Here is an 18,122-nt window from a genome sequence, read left to right as displayed (position 1 = left end):
GCGATATTCAGATAGTAGGTCAGAATTTGGTGTAAAGAACATGCATGGATCCGCATCCTGCCTTGTCTCAGTGGTTCAGACTGGTGGTGATGGTGTAATGGTGTGGTGTGTGTTTAAACCCCACATCCTACCTGAGTATTGTTGCTGATCATGTCCATCCCTGTATGACTACAGTGTACCCATCTTCTGATGGCTACTTCCAACAGGAAAATGAACCATGTCATAAAGCTCAAATAATCTCAGACTAGTTTCTTGAACATGACAGTGAGTTCACTTTACTCCGATGGCCTCCACAGTCACCAGATCTGAATCAAATAGAGCAGCTTTGGGACGTGCTGGAACAAGAGATTTGCATCATGCAGTCGACAAATCTGCATCAACTGCATGATGCTATCATGTCAAAATAGACCAAAATCTCTGAGGAATGTTTCCAACACCTTCTTGAATCTATTCTACAAAGAATTAAGGCAGTTCTGAAGACAAAAGGGTACTTGCAAGGTGTACCTAATAAAGTGGCCAGTGAATGTATATTGTATACTATAGTGTAGATAGCTACTACATGTAAATGTGTTTGGTTTTCTTAACTTTCTGATAATGATTTTAGAACCTAACATCTTTAGCTCAGCAGTATGGAGGGACATCTACAGATGGAGCTGCAAAGTAATTTAATTCAGTAGAAACTACATCTGTGCACCACTAGACTAAGGATAAAACTGGAATGCAGAACATTTACCCTCAGCCTCAGTTACCCTCACCTTCATATGGATGCTTTTTCCAACAAGATTAATGATAATCCAGATGCGCCCATATGACTCATACCCATATGACTCGCACATATGAACTAGACCAACCACATGTCTGATGTGACCTATGAGGGCAGCCGAGCTCTGGCAAAACTGAGGTGAAAATCCAGTGTGACAAGTTTAAAACTGCAGTTTCACCTTTGTACAGAATCACAGAAAGGCTTCTTGAGTGATTTACTGCCACGGCATGTATATGCACATACAGTACAGAGTCTCACAGGGTTAAAAGTACACTCTAAACTTAAAAGTGCGACACTGCTGATTTGTTTACCCTTTCGTTATTTGGAATCAAAAGGAATGAACATTTATAATCTGGCCTATATGAGCTAATTCAGGACAAAAGATCAAAATACAGTTATAAACCATGCCTACAGTTCAATAACCTTAACAATATATTTTGGCAGTAAGAAAGGTTCCAGATGACTTTCAGTGTTATTGAAAATGTCTGTTTTATTCAAATGTATGATGTGAGCTTTGAAGCATTTGTTATAACAAAATCAGGCATACAAAGAGTGCCCTTCAGCAAGTGAGATGCGAGTTGTAAATTGTGAATGACTTAACACATACATACACACAATGTGTAAAAGCAGAGGCACAGTAACATTATAAGTGGTTTATATAAAGTAACTCAGTCCACAATATCACGGTCTTAAAAAACGTCTTAATATAAAAGTTTTAGCAAAAAAATTGCATTTGATAACATTGGAATATAGAAGAGAATGAGGGACGAGTGAACAATAATAATGACCCATGATAAAAACCCAAAGTAAAAAGTGTAGTAAAGTGTAACCTAAAATGACAGTCTATGTGCAAAAACAGATCAATGAAAATGTTAACACATCCAACACTAAAGGGTGATGTGATTGTTAATTCTTCCAATGACAGAAAAATGTAAAGTGATAAAGTAAAAAGTAAAAGTAAAGTGGAACACAAAAGATGTTGTGAGAAATGTTGGATAACTTATCCTTTTAACTGATATATATTTCAGGCAGTCTATTCTTTCTAAATAAATAGAAAATTAAATTGTATGTTATGCATAGATATGACATGATATTTGAACACTTGTGATAACAATCCTTTTAAAATTACCCACTCTGAAAAAAATCAGCTTTAGAACAATTTTGCGGTCCTTAACAAGGGCTGACAGCAACATTCTAAAATCAAGGTAAAATGACCAGTGATCATGACCAGTTGTTTCTCAGCAGTATCTCAACATTGGCAGACAAAACATTCTAGTTCTCTGCGGGGACATTCTTTAATTTCATAGACCTTAATGAAATTCTCATGAGCTGTTTGTTACAGTTTTTTATAGCTACACTGCTGTAAGGCATAGAACAAGAAACAGGACAGGACACAAGAGATCAGATGTGTGAACTCATCTGAACAGCTCAAATTGAGTCCTTGTCCAATTACAACTCCCTACAGTCTGCTGGAAAGTGCACCTCTTAAAATACATGACATGCAGAGTACAGGCCAAGCAGTTCTTTATTCCCAGAGATCTGGGATTTAAGCATATGGTTTAAGTGATCATATTTCTAACTGTCATAAGAAAAAAAGAAGAAGAATTGTGCCACAAAGAAAAATAGGTACACAATCTCTGTTAATTTCTCAAAAAATTGACAGTATCCTTCAGCACCATAAGCTTAACTGTATTTGCATCCATAAAAAAAAAAAAAATCTCACCAGATTTTATATCTCACCAAGAGCTTTCATCTTAATATCAGCTTTTCACGTCATAATTATTTGAATTTTGACTTTTTGTAAAATCTCTGGCTTACTTCATATTATTTTTAATCTAATAATAACTACATTTTATCTCATAATTATTTAAGTTTTGACTTAAATCACAATTATAAGATTAAAAAGTCAGTGATAAACTGTGAGTCAAAAATATGACATACTTCTTGCATAATTTTAATTGTGTAATGTTATATATTTATATAAACAAAGACGTGTCCTATTAGCACAAACAAGCCTGTTATAAATGTGCCTTGGAAATGTTTGATGTGCATTTACAGTAGTAGTAGGTCATTTGGCTGAGAAGATGTGCTTGTGAATGTTATGATGGGAAAACCTGCGACTATAACGATAAAGTAATTGGCCAATGTTTCTGAAAGTTTCATCTTTTCAGCTCCAACTGCACTATTGTGGATCTGGCAGAATGTCTGCAGATCATATTCCCAGAGTGTTTTTATAAAGAGTAGCAAGGCAGAGAAAATGTGCCCATTTGAGTCCATCCATCTCTCTGTGGTCTACTGAAAAAGTATCTGACTGCACCCACTATCCACCATCCTTTACTGTTTCTGTATTTTACAAGCATTAATAGGTAGTGTCAGAAATTATATTTAATCTCCATAACAGTTTTATCTGATCTGATTTTTTGGTTTGACTGCAAACGTGTTAATTCCAATGAACATTTAAGCATGAACAAAACAAATTCATAAAAGAAAAAGAAATATATTTAAACATTTGATATACATATATATTACTTGAAAGTGGAATAAAAATACATCCCAGAAGAAAATCTGTTTTTGCTGAAAAAAGAGAAAAAAAAAAAAAACTCTAAACTGAAGTCTCAGACTGCAGTCGAAGGACAAATTTGTGTGACTTTGGGTCAATGAATTCTTCATCAAGCTTAATATAAGGTATCTTTTTGGTAGTGACTACTAGGCTAAAGTCAATGCATTTTAGCAGAAAAATGGTCCCGTCTTTCAGACCACTGGTAACTGAGGCTTCGCTGATAAGGGTCCACTGCCTGGCAAGCCAGCGGTCCTTTCCATACTGCAGTGTAGGGCCTGTGGTCAGATAACTCTCCAGAAATGCCTGAAAAACAAAAACACACTTCAGCATTATAGTCAAATAACAGTCGATGTGAGTTTAAAGTAAAACACCACCGTTTTTCCATATTTCACTATGTTCTTCCCTCAACTTGGACAAGCTGATACGATAATCATATCTTTGACTCCACTAAAGCCCTGTTCATACCAAGAAAGATAACTATGAAGATATTAGTGTTCAGACCAGAGGACAATATTTTCTGTTTATTCTAAGCACACACTAATCTGCCGCTTTAAATTCTTGAGCTCGTTATAGCAGGATGGGTTCTGATTGAGTGTCAATGTTTGTATCATTCATCAGCTGGAAAAAATCAATCTGAAAGTGATTCCAACTATATTGTTTCTCTGTGCCTTTTTCCCTATAGCTGTAGCGTGGACTCTGCTATTCTTCAATATTCAGAACGATTTTTAGAACTATATTTTTATCGTTATCTTTATAGTTATCGTCCTTGGTGTGAACAGGCTTTAAAAGTTCCACAAACTTGTTCTGAAACCTGGCACATTGTCTTGATCTAAACATACGGCATCCTAGATTCAGCTCAATCATGGCATACTACTGTGAGCAAACATTTACATTTGTACAGTTTTGTGTCTCTCATAGGTCTCACATAATATTATTTAAATACACTATGTAGGTTAAAGCAAAAAAAAAAAAAAAAAAATTCCTGAAGAAACTTTTTCCGGGGCTTGGGGGTTATGGGGGCACACACATACAGGGTTATTTGGCAAACAAAATGAAAATGATTTTCCTTGATTCTAACTAGTAACCATTGATATTAGCCCTTGACAGGCTCAGACTACAGATTATGGTGGGATATTTGAAACAGGAATGCCAAGAAAGTTTATGTTTAATGGTGCAAACACGTAACATTTAGGGTGCTTTTGATTTTAAGTTTTGCTGGTTAGCTTTGACCTTCACAGGGTACATGACCTACAATCTAAAACATGACATTTCTGAAATAATTTTGTTAAAAAGAAATAAAGGTAAATTAAATACTAGGAAATTAATAGGAAATAGGAAATATACAAAGACAGTTTACTACACAAAACTACAGTTCAGTTAAAAAACATTACAATGAAGAATCCAAGAACTGTAACTTAAACAGGGTTTGTACAGATATTGCAAAATACAATTCCAGGACTTTCAAGTGAGTTTTCCCAGATGAACATAAGCAACACACACTCACCAAATATGCAGAGGACTTTAGCCCCTCTCACACATACAGTATTTACTGGTAAATTACTGTTTAGAGGTCAGGACCTTTTCAAAAATCCCGGAAAATCGTTCTGGTAATCATATCATTCTTATGGAAATTACGTGATTACGGTTTACAAACCTCCACTGCTTTTTTTTTTTTTTTTAAATAGTTTTTCTATGTAAACATGACACTAGATCTTTGCCTTTTGCGCCTCGCAGCTTATTTAATGTTTCACGCTTGAGACCCAGGCTTATTTTCCATTTATCAGCTAATGCGCATCTCGTTATTATAAGAGCAAAACTTCTGACTGGCTAGTAATGTTAGTTTGGTTGAGAGTGAAAGCGGTGTTCCTCTCATACATTAGTAGGCGAACTCATGAACTTGAACGTGATATCAACAAGTGTTTTTAAATGTAGGATGACTTTTTCCTGCAGCCAAACATCACACTCCAGCATGGTGCTGGAGAACTTTAAGCCCCGTTTATGTTTACAGCTGCATCTAAAAGCTTAGAAAGTTGAATTGTTCCCTCGCTGCCCTATTAGACATTGAATTTGCAGGCAGTGTTTGCACATGGAGGTACCTTAGATTTTAGAGGCAGCATTATAGTTGAATGATTTTTAAACAAAACAGTATAGGTTTGGTGACAATTCTCAGGCACCATCTTTATTTTTAAGCTCAACTGTCACAGAAAAGTACGTGCAGGATTGTGGTATATCAATAGCAGAGAAGGATACATTAATGCTGCCTTCAAAAATCAATCAGATGAAAGCATCTAAGCCGACAGTATATGACATTATCATTGGATTCAGAAATGTCTGGCTGCCTTCCAATCTCCATATGCTGCCAATCTTTATTGTGAAATGAACCCCTTTAAGATTATTCATGATCACCCTGGGATTATTTTGTGATAAAAAAAAGACCTGGCTGGGATTCTTACTGTCAGTGGCCTTACCTTGGGTGTCATGTTGTTTGTGATGCAGAAAGCTAAGTGCTGCTGTATGCTCTCCATGCTGTGGAGGTGCTGTTGTCTGGTGGTACGGAGGTATTTCTGCAGTGCTCTGGCCATGGAAGGGAAGATGGCTTGAGCTGCTTCACGTGGGTCCATCACATCACCAGGTGCCTTTTTCTTTTCCTCCTCTTGCATGCGACGAATGTGTGTAAATGCCTCCTCGACTGCCACCACCAGCCTGACAAAGAAAAGTGTGTCGTCACACAGTCTCAAGTTTCTCTAGTTCAGTTTCATAATCTGTTGTTGTCTAGAGCAGTGATTCCCAAAGTGTGAGGCACTGTAAACTGGGGAATACAGACTTAGACTAAGTACAGTGTATAAAAAAAAGTTGTGTTTCTATGCAATTATTTATCAAATTTACTATTTCTGAATTAAAAAGTTTGCAAAGTAAATCCTACATCAATTTTTTTTGTGTAGTACTGAAATTATGTTCACATTTAAAGGGATAGTTCACCCAAAAATTCTGTCATTAATTACACACCCTCATGTCATTTCAAACCAGTAAGATCTCCGTTCATCTTTGAAACACAGATTAAGATTTTTTTGGTGAATGAGATCTCGGACCCTCCCATAGACAGCAAGCATACTACCACAGTCAAGGTCCAGAAATGTAGCAAGGACAAGTGCTGTGTTCAAAATATCGTTATGACGATGTATTATCACAGAGATTTTACAATACGAAATTGTGGCATGTGCACAGCAGTGGACAGTGCTTAATTTGGATACAAGAACACAGTTTAAAATTGAGTGGAAAAGTGCAAGGTTTCTAAAAAATAATGAATAGAGTCTAATATAGTCTAAACAAGGTTTAATCTGGCCGCAGAGGAACACAATCGGGGTTGCCTGATATAAAGAGATGTTATCCCCGAAACATTTAGCAATACGGAAATATCTGTTAAGCGTGTTACCTATCTTTGCCAACCCTGTGCACGCGCTCTCCTTCCACTATAATCACGCTTGCTTTCTGAAAACACCTGTTCGCTTACAGTTTAGCGATCTCACTTCAATATTCTATTCTCAGAACATTGTAATTCTTCAAGTTTTTATTTACACGAGAGAGAGAGAACGAGAGGAGAGAGGCTGTGCACGTATAAATTACCTCTGTTTTGCCACATTTCTCTATTAACATTGAAGCTGTGGCTTTAATTCCTTTGGAAACAATGTTACCAGCTACATGTTGAGAAAGATAATGTAGCTCTTGAGCAATTAAGCTATTTATGGTTTATAAAAAGCTAAAAAGTTTGTTCCCGAATGTCTGATTGCACGCAAAGCGTGATCTGTGTGAGTGACTGAGCGTGTGTGTGAATAAGATACAGAAGACAGTGCATTAGCTTAGAACTCTTCACTTTATTTTTATAAAGTAGAGTGCATTCATTTGCGCAAAGATAATTTTTTTATATATATTAATATGAGTAAATTAAAATATACATTTATTAGAATGAGTAAATTATTATTTATGGGCTTAAAAGCTAAATACAAACAATCAGAATGTTGTACCTGGTGCCCAATGTAAACATTAAACATATGCCATTACCTATATTGTACTGTGGTACAGTTATGGAGGCCCTTCATATTGCAGAGGTCAACTGCTTATAGTTAGCACTGGCCTTAAAGTATGCAGTGTTTCATATACAGCTGTTTTACTAAATTCTACTGAGGTTAAGTGTAGTCCTATATTGTAATACGCATCATATCGTGACTTTGCTGGTGATACACAGCCCTAGCAAGGACATCATTAAAATAGTCCTTGTGACATCAGTCGTTCAACTGTAAATTTATGATGCTACGAGATTACTTTTTGTGCACTAGGAAATAAAAAATAACAACTTTATTCAACAATTTGTCTCCTCTGTGTCACTCTGTCGCTCTCTTTTAGAGAGTATCCACTGAACCTAAACAATGTTCGCTGTTCTGTGTCAGCTGCGCCTCGATATTCATCAAAATATCTTAATTTGTGTTCTGAAGATGAGGTCTTGCAATGACATGAGGGTGAGTAATTAATGAAAGAATTTTCATTTTCATTTTTGGGTGAACCATACCTTCAATCTACAGTGTTGACAATATACAGTATATGTACTTACGTAAACTCACATCTTATGTGTCAGATTCAAATGGGAGGACAAAAATGTATTGCTCTGCTACTTTAAAAAGCAGGGTCACCAAACATATGAGAACCTCTGCATTAGAGACTGAGAAATGCAATCTTTTGTCTGATTTAATCACTTAATCACTATTAGAAATGATCCCATTTCATGCTGATAATCTATTTCTATCTTGATTCATTCATGATAAATATCATAAGCAGGCATTATCACAGTTTAAAAAAAAGCATATTGCAAGTCTTTAAGCTTATCTCTCCAACTTTTCATCATTTATTCTTTATAAGTAAAATTATTTGCCAAATGTCTTTCTAAATCTCTACACTAATGTTGTCTCACCTAGCCTTGCGTTTGCGGACACGTCTCTCATGCTCTGCCTCTTCGTAGTAGAGGTCGTTATGACTGCTGTCTCTGCGGCGGGCAGCAGCAGCAATCATTGCTCGAGACTGAGACTGGGCTATACCAGCAGCTGCATTATTCCCTCCTGGACCTGATCATGATGGGACACACATGCATTGAAATTGTTTAGTCAATTCACCTTGATAGTGATTTTTACATTGACAGATTGTGTCAAAGCAGCTTCACAGTGATGAACAAGAAAAATAGCAGAATGGAAACTCAACTATGGAACCTGCTGTAAAGCAGCTCTAAAAGCTAACAGTGTCATTACTCAGAACAAGTCAGTTTAGTGTTAATTCAGTTCAAATCAATAACAGTGAATTTGTGAATTTTACAAAAGGCATCAATCGCTTTTGTTAGTTCAATGTTGATTCAGCACAGTTCAAAAACAGTGTCAGTGTTGCAAGATGTGATTCAGATGTGGAGCAGCTCCACAAAAGACAATAATAGTTATACTTGATTCATTTCAAGGCTTTGTTCTCACCCGGTGGTGCCAGTTTAATAGATTTAAGCCAAACCATGTAGTCTGTATGAGAAGTGTGTACTGTGTAGAGGTGTGTATAGTGGGTCCAACTTAACTCATCATAATAGATGAGATTAGGATCCAAAAAAAAGGGTAATGAGAGAAACAACTGAGATATACTGCATGAAATTTAAAAAGAATAGGTCACCTAAAAATTAAGTCATCTTTTACTCTTGCCCAATATAGTAACGTGAATTTCTTCTTGTTCACATCAACACTCTGGTGTCAAGTAAAATTTATATTTAAAGGGGTCACATGATGCTATAACAGAATATGTAGACGCTTTAATGTTCAAAAAACATTATATTTCAAATACTGTACATTATTGTAGTTCATCAACTACAATTGTGTATGTAGTTCATACACAAGCCATGATTAAAAAAAAAAGGTGATTTTTCAAAAATCGGACGCCGAGGTTGTTTTGTTTCTTCTAGATAGGAGAGTAACACTGTGTCTACGCCGAAACAGCTAAAGTCTGTCTAGAAAATAATTTTATACTTGTCAATACATCATAAATAGAAAAATAGCTGTTTTCTGTCGAGGATTTGTCATGTTGTGCTATGCCGCATTCAGTGTAGACCATAGATATGTATATGTATCTATGGTGTAAAGACCATCACTGATTATAATGAAATGTTGAGCCAAATTAGCACAAGTCAAGTTGCGATACCAAACAGTACCACAGAGAGATGCCAAAGACCACTAAATCAGCTGCCTTTACGGATCCATTCAGAATCACTAAATCTGTGGCCATAATATCTGCTCATTATAAAATACTCTTGCTTTTAAGCCAAATACATGCTGAAAAGAAAAACATTTCTGACATTTGAACATAAGTCACTATTCTCCCCACAATCGTCGGTCTTTCCCCGCATTAGCGCTGGTCTGAACTTACTGTTTGAATTAATTTACTGGATCCTTGGCCTTTCCAGGAGTTTACTGGTTTTAAATTATGTGATCGCAAAAGCCTGCTTCTTTTCATTTTAAGTATTAGTATAATTTTCATTTTCGGTATAAAATACTGACTCAAATTAGTAATCAAAAATTAATTATTATTCTACTCCCCTGTATAATACACCTACCCTGACAGCCCCACACACTCCGCTTGCATTCATTCACGTGATTGGTCAAAATGAAAGGTAATCCCGCCTGGGTAGTGTGATTTATATAGTGACATGTCAGAAGTGTTGGTATGCACAAAAAAGTGCAGGTACTCTAAAGGCAAAATTTTATATATACACTTCAAGCACTGGATGTGACCCTGTCTCTCTTTCACATGAACACACAATGCAATATTCTACAGGGCGCAAAACTCCACTTTTGCACAGTCAATAGCAAATACTTAAACCACTAAGAAAGGTTCACAAAACTGTCATCCATAAAATGTGTTTCACAAATTCAAAAATCTGGGTTGAGCTGTTCTGTTGTAAATAAATCTTAACCAATGATACCTCATTGCATCTACTTTCGGAAGGCCAAATAAAGTACATTTGCTTTCGTATAGAAACAACTGCTGCAATAGAAAACTGAAAAAAAGGCATCAAGGCACGTCTGAATTCAATGTTAGCTTCAGTTCCTGTCTCCTGAGATGCCTTCATCTGGCTGATTTTGAAGGCAGCATGTATCCTTTCACTGCCTTTGATATCTCACAATCCTGTGCATTCCATTCTATGACAGTTAAGCCAGAAAATAAAGATGGTGTCTGAAAGTCGCTGTCAGTGGTCAGATTGTGTGAAAATGCATGTTTTTGGTCAACATTTTCTACTTTTTATGTATGTTTTGCAATAATGAAATATCCACTTAGTTATCACCAATGCTCACTATATTTTGCTGTAGATCATTAAACCATTACTCTGCCTCAGAAGCCTGTACAAAATCAGTTTCATGAGGTGCCTTCGTGGAAAAAGGCTGCCTGCAAAGTCATTGCCTGATACGGCAACGAGGAAGCAAGTCACCTGCCTAAGTTTTCTGATCCAACCAGCTTCTCCCTGACATTGCTGCATCAACACTACTGTGGTTCCTGAAACCACACCCTCTTTCTTTGCAATGAACATTTGGCCAGCATTATGCTAAAATTTCCACATCGACGTAGATGTGGGGGTATGTTTGAATGAGGCATTTTAGCCCGGTCAAATTCACCCTTTTCTTTTAGAAAGAATAAATCCTTTTGTGGGAGACTTCGAGCATTGTAACTGCAGATCTTATACAGTACATGCACAAATAGCTACATTGCACACTAAAGAAAAGGAAAAATTGAAAAATCGCATCATACGACCCCGTTAAACAAAATTGTTTAAATTATGTTCTATAAGAAATGTTATTTGCTTTCAGCCAAAACTAACAAAACAAGCTTAAACCAGAAACCATTATTTTTGGTTAGTACAATATAAAAACGCACTTTAAATAAATTACATGGTCATTGAACTTTTTTTCAGTGCACTGATTCTGGAAATAGTGATATGCCGCGTTTCCACCGAAATTACCCGGAACATTTTTACCAGGAACTTTTTTTCCCAGGAACTTTTTTCCCCCCAGACCTGTTGCTTTCTGCGTTTCCACCGCGGTGTAAAGTACCGGGTAGATTAGGCAAATGACTGGTGACGTAGGTCTGCACGCGTTTCTCAATACAAAGTACCTCTAATTAAAAAAAATAAAAAAAAAGTACGCTGATTTTGGACGTGCATCCTCGGTAGTTAGTTCAGACTTTGTGCATTCGATTGGGGAGTGTGATGTCAGCAACTACGCAAGTCCGGTAAATCTATAAACAGCAGCGTAACTATATACTATATATATATATATATATATATATATATATATATATATATATATATATATATATGATACTTGATAACTTCAGTCAGCTCGTCTTGGCTACTGCAATTTTCCCTACTGTATATTTACAATAAAACGAAATATGATATCAAATACCACTGCCTCCTTTCGTTTTCATTTAAACATAATAACAACTGCAGAAATGTACTTAGGTCAGGGAAATGTGTATATGCAGCCATTACAATGAAAGAAATATTATATAGACTTGCCTTTTTTATTTTCATTTTAACATATAGATAAATTGAATACAGACCAAAGAAAACCTGTTAGATTTACCCCGCAGCTGAATTATATTTTATGTTTAACCACTAAAGACACATCAGAGCCAGCGGCGCATATCAGAAGGTCTATCCCAGGAGAGGCTGCTCTCTGCGGATACAAGAGGACTGAGCTCCCGCTGATTGAGTGGAGCTCACCGTCTACGAGATCGGCGAAACACATTTTTAAATAGGCGCTGTCTTTATAAATAAACCATAGATTTGAGTTTTAAACAACTACATTCTCGCCTGAAATACTTTTAAAATTACATTTCATGACACAATAACAGTAATATTTGAAAATTATCCGAATAAATGGTGGTTGAACTCAACCAATGCTGCGTGAACTCAGATCGCTTTGGCTACTGCAATTTTCCCCTCAGTATATTTACAATAAAACGAAATAGGATATAAAATACCACTGCCTCCTTTCATTTTCATTTAAACATAATAACAGCTGCAGAAATGTACTTAGTTCAGGGATAAGTGTAACGTTATATACAGCCATTACAATGAAATAAATATTATATAGACTTGCCTTTTTATTTTCATTTTTACATATAGATAAATAAATTGAATACAGACCAAAGAAAACCTGTTAGATTTACCCCGCAGCTGAATTATATGTTATGTTTTAACCACTAAAGACACATCAGAGCCAGCGGCGCATATCAGAAGGTCTATCCCAGGAGAGGCTGCTCTCTGCGGATACATGAGGACTGAGCTCCCGCTGATCGAGTGGAGCTCACCGTCTACGAGATCGGCGAAACACATTTTTAAATAGGCGCTGTCTTTATAAATAAACAACAGATTTGAGTTTCAAACAACTACATTCTCGCCTGAAATACTTTTAAAATTACATTTCATGACACAATAACAGTAATATTTTGAAAATGTTGATCCGAATAAATGGTGGTTGAACTCAACCAATGCTGCGTGAACTCAACCAATCAGCATGTTTAGCGCCAAAGTCCCGCCCCCGAAAGTTCCGGAACTTTAAAAAAGTACCACCTCGCCAGCAGGGACTTTCTGGGGGGCATTTTTTTACCCAGAACTTTTATTTAGTTCCTGGTTCCTGCGGTGGAAACACACCAAGTACCGGACCAAGTCCCTAGTTCCTGGGTAAAGTTCCTGCGGTGGAAACGCGGCTATAGAGAGTAACAAGGTTTGTGTCAGTATTGATAAGTGCAGACTGTGCTTTATTGACATTTACCAATCCAGCTGACTGAAAATATGTTTTGGCTTGTAATATATGGCCAGTTTTCATGTCTGGCATCAAGTCAGTGACATGTTAAATCTTTTTTTTTTTTTTTTTTTTTTTATAATAAATGCTTTTGAGATGGTTTTGATTCACAAAACTGGTGTGAATGAATTAACAATTTCAGTTTGTTCCGCACATAAATCTTTCATACTACTTTCAAAGAAAAGAGTTGCATGGATTACTTTAAATAACTTTTGTGTACTTGTTAAAGCTTGAAAGCTTTGTAACTGCATGGAAAAAAATGCTACCATTAAACTTATTTTGTATTCCACAGAAGAATGTCATGTGGATTTGGTATGACATAAGGATAAATAAATATGACACAAATTTCATTTTTGGATGAATGACGCCTTAAAAATTCCTTCACCTTACTCAGTATTCTTAAAGGGGGGGGGAGAAATACTCATTTTCACTCAATCTCCTGTTAATCTTGAATACCTATAGAGCAGTACTGCGTCCTCCATATATCCAAAAAGTTTAGTTTTATTAAATTTATAAGAGAAAGATAGTCTCTACCGATTTTTTCCGGAAAAAACACGAGCGGCTGGAGGCGTGATGTGTGGGCGGAGCTAAAGAATCACAAGTGTGCGTAAGCTTTTGCGTTGAGAGCGTGAGGAAAAAAAACCATGACATTGCCGTGAGGAAAAAACCATCATCCAAAACAAACCATGGCTAACAATCAGATTCAGCCGTACATTAATGATCCAGAATCAGATCCCGAGGCTGAAATTGAACAAGAGCAGCAGCAGCAACGACCACAGCAGGACGTCTCTATGTGGTATGTAAGTTATTTAAACTGTATATATTTGCTTAGCGGTTTTGGAAAATGACAAAGTTCCACTTTGTCATTTTTTTTTTTAGGTTTACATGTGGGAAGTGCAGTTTTGAGGCGGAAAACGTTTGCTGCCAAGAAATAGAACCGGTTATACTTATGTCTTGAAATGCATTATGTGGCCAGCTAAACAAATGTATTAAATACCATACATCGCATGTTGTTTACTTGATATGCTTAAGCGCCGATAGCGAAGTTAACAACACAGAGATTTTTGAAGCAGTTTTACTCACCGCCTGCGGTTCCAACACATGATCGTGACCCTTTTTCGTTGGGACTGCATTATCCTTAAGTAATAAACGATATGCAAATCCGGCGTCAAACTGGGCCTTGTTTGTAAAACAAGCATCTTCGAAATGCAGGGAACAAACAAAAACACTTGCACAACTCCGTTGATGCTCTGTAAAAATAAACTCCATCCACTGGTCCCTTTGGTGACATTTCGCTCTCTCGCTCTGATCAGTGAATGTCTCTGCTCTGCTCTACGGGTGCGCGCGTGCTCTTCCAGAAGAAGTGCCCTTAGGATCCATATAAGGAAATTCCGCTCCATCTAACGTCACACAGACCCATACTCGAAAAAAACTTTCCGAAACTTGTGACAAACCGGAAGGTTCAAACATACAACTTAATTTTTTAAACTTTGTCAATGTTCAGCATGGGAATCCAACTCTTTAACAGTGTAAAAAACTCAGTATGCATGAAATAGCATTTCACCCCCTTTAAGGTATTCAAATCCAGCCCCTCTTGAGACTAGGTGTCAAAAGTCTGTTTCCATATTCATCTATGGAAACTTCAAAGATTATATTTTATGCCTGTAATAAATATGCAGCAGAATCTTAGTCTACCAGGAGCTGCTGTCAATGTATGTTGATAGTGGGCTGGATGGTGAATAAGTGATGAGGTTCAGAACTCATCTGTTTCTCTACTCATCTCTGAAATTGAAGGAGATAAGCTAACTACTTAAGACCCATACAATAAAAACTTTTTGTTTATTTTCAAAAGCAAAAATGAATGTTTGTATACAGCATTATTATTTGATCATGGTGGGTGTAAATAAGTGCACAATGAGAATCCAAACAGAACCATTTTTAATAATATCTGGAATACCCAGGAAACAGGAGCCATGGTAGCAACTTGGCTGATGAAACCAGGGGGACAATGGATGAAACAAAGATGATGGAGGTTGGGTCCCAGGCTGAGCTTAGGAGACTGAAACCTGAGGTGATACTGGAGGCCTGGAAGGCTGAGGCAGCACTACAGACTCACAGGACCGAGATAGAAACAAGCGCATGCTTGGCAGACTGGAGCAGAATCGGCGGGTGTGAGGACCATTGTAGAACTGGAGAAGAGGAGGAGCACAGCAGACTGTGAGGACTGATGGAGCGCGGTGGAGCTGACGGGTGGGAGGTTGAGGTAAAGTCCAGAGGATCCTTTTGCCAGGACGAAAATAGAGACCGGAAAAACCAAGGTCCATCCATGCAGCATGGTGGAGTAAATGAAATAAGATCCAAAGAGGTGGAGGGTACCAGCAGTGTGGCTGATGAACTGGCTGACTTTATAGGAGGTAGGAGAAGGATCTCTGGAGACTCAGGATTTTTTGAGCTGGACAGAACCAGTGGAAATACAGAAGATATGCAAATGTATATGCTCAGGAAAGATGACATAAAATTAGAAGAGCTTCTGTGTGCATCCTGCTGACTTTATTTACTTGCTTTTATCACTTTTGTTCTTGTTCTCATGCCCTTGTTAGCTAAGCAAACATACTCAATTGGCAAGAAACCCCACAAGGGTCAGACTTGTGATGGTTTTAAATTAACTGACTGACAAACCCTTTATGACAGCTGACTGTTAGAATGGTATGTCACGGTATTTGTCAGATGGCAGGATGAAGTTTCACTAAATGCTTGTTACCATGAACAACCCAGCAAACTACCCACAACCCAACCATTTCCAATGCAGGACAGAATGTAATTGTTTGTGGGCATGTTGGAATGTGTGGCTGGTCAAGTACAACAAGACAGACAGGAAGACTTGCAGATCAAAATCAAAAAGAAGTGTGGGAAGTGTATGGAGTGAAATGTGCTGGAAATCACACACAAAAAAAATAAATAGTTTTTGCATTTTTCTTGGAAACCAGTGTGAGAGGGCATCTAAAAACATAGCAGCCAAAATCACACAAAGGAGAACAAATCGTGTTAGAGTGGTAAATTATATATATTTGATTGTCTCGGTCAATACACACACACACACACGAGTGCTGTCACTAATAAAAAAACCATTAATCACATACAGAAAAAATATTTTTGTTTACATAATATGATTAACATTTAGATTGATATTATTGATATTATATAATAATATATTTAATCCATAAACATAACCTTTTCTTAAATATATACATGCATGTGTGTGTATTTATGTATACACACACACACACACACACATTTATTATGTGAACAAAAACTTTTATTTTGGATGCGATTAATTTTGATTCATCATTTGACAGCACTAATACACACACACACACAAACCCACACACACACACACACTAGGGTGACCATATGTGCCGTTCATACGGGACACGTCCCAGCCAGGATTTTAATAATGCCTAAAACATCCAGAGCAGCTTGACCAATAACATGCAGGTATTGTACAGAATCGACCAATTGTGGGGCTGCTTGTGAGAAGGTGCGATCTAGAGTGAACGATCAAAGCTATGCAAATATGCGCACGTGTTTGATCGTTCGAATTGACTTGAAGCATCGAAAAAAACAAAAAAAACAAATTGCGCCACAATCCTTCAAGTCAAACGAAAAAACATACACGTGAAAGCGATTCAAAAGCATTCAAAAGCTCTGCTCTTTATAGCTCTCATGAATGTATCACAACGATCAACCTGCACAGTGCAAATAGCCAAAATCTGGATATTTTAGGCAATATTAAAATCCTGGCTGGGACGTGTCCCATATATGGGATGCATATGATCCCCCTAACAGACACACACACACACACAGGTGACTTTGGGAACTTTTTTGTGACCCAGGATGATTACTAAATTTCAGTTGGTTCTAAGGTAAATGCATAAATTACAAACAATAAATTAATTATATTCATGGCTCCCAGAGTATGAAATTTAAATATGCAACTGTTACAGTCACACACAAAAGTGAAGTCCATCTAAACATCCAGCTGTAGAGGTGCAGACATGTATAAACAAACTCTTTTTTACCCTCTGAGATCTAAGGGTATTATTGGGGCCTGGAGAAGTTTTATCATGCCCTGACATTTTTGCTTTTTCAGTTGCTTATAAACATCTAAATGGCTAAAGTCTAATCTCACTGTAATCAGCACATACTGGGCTATAATAATATGTGAGCAGCATGTATGTACAAGATAAAGTTATGTGTGGTTAGTGAAAAACAAAAAATTGTAAATCACTTGAATAAGGCCATAAAACATACAGAACATTGGTTCCCGAGAGTTTTGAGAGCTTGTAGTGTAGAATTTTCCTTTCTAAATGATGTGAAAATCATCTTGTTTACTCACAGAAAACAATATATTGATTACAATTTTTTAAGACACTTTTTGTTTGTATAAAGTCATTATTGAGTAGGCATCAACTATCATGAATATCATTATGATTTACACCTGAGAAGACAAAGACCAGCATAATGAGCGGCATAATGAGCCTTTCAGTCAGGTTTGTGACTGAGAGGGACGAGTTACAAGAAAGAATGTGAGGACAAAATAAATGTATATATTTTTATGTTTGTAGTTTATTTAGAATATATTTAATTATCCCACAAAATAATGTAATATTCACTTGTGAGTCCAATTAAACAGTTTATTAAGAACAATCAAAGCTGACTTTCAAAGCTGATTTTTTTTTTTGCATCATTGCTCCAGGCACAAACTGATTTTCTAAAAAAAAAAAAAAAAAAAAAAAAAAAAAAAAAAACATTTATTGTCATTAGTATCATTATTATTATTATTATTACTATTATTAATGTGGAAAAGAGCTGAGAATATTTTTTCAGGGTTTTCTTTTTGTTGATAAATTGAAAGAACAGC

The 18,122-nt window shown here is 36.7% G+C and overlaps 1 protein-coding gene across 2 annotated transcripts in view; it reads right to left on the bottom strand.

Annotated features, from left to right (window-relative positions):
* Positions 1 to 1,233: 1,233 nt before the first annotated feature.
* LOC113044355 (vang-like protein 1) overlaps positions 1,234 to 18,122 on the bottom strand; it is a 109,795-nt gene continuing 92,906 nt past the window's right edge. For both annotated transcript variants that reach the window (XM_026204285.1, XM_026204287.1), the window contains 3 exons: positions 8,287 to 8,437; positions 5,792 to 6,026; positions 1,234 to 3,626 (listed from right to left, as the gene is read on the bottom strand). In XM_026204285.1, coding sequence (XP_026060070.1) covers positions 3,366 to 3,626; positions 5,792 to 6,026; positions 8,287 to 8,437 — 647 coding nt within the window. In that variant the 3' untranslated portion in view covers positions 1,234 to 3,365. The remainder of the gene's footprint in view (positions 3,627 to 5,791; positions 6,027 to 8,286; positions 8,438 to 18,122) is intronic.

Source organism: Carassius auratus, chromosome 26 (genome assembly GCF_003368295.1).
Source record: "Carassius auratus strain Wakin chromosome 26, ASM336829v1, whole genome shotgun sequence".
NCBI classification, from domain to species: Eukaryota; Metazoa; Chordata; class Actinopteri; order Cypriniformes; family Cyprinidae; genus Carassius; species Carassius auratus.
This window is presented reverse-complemented; position numbering and strand designations above follow the sequence as displayed.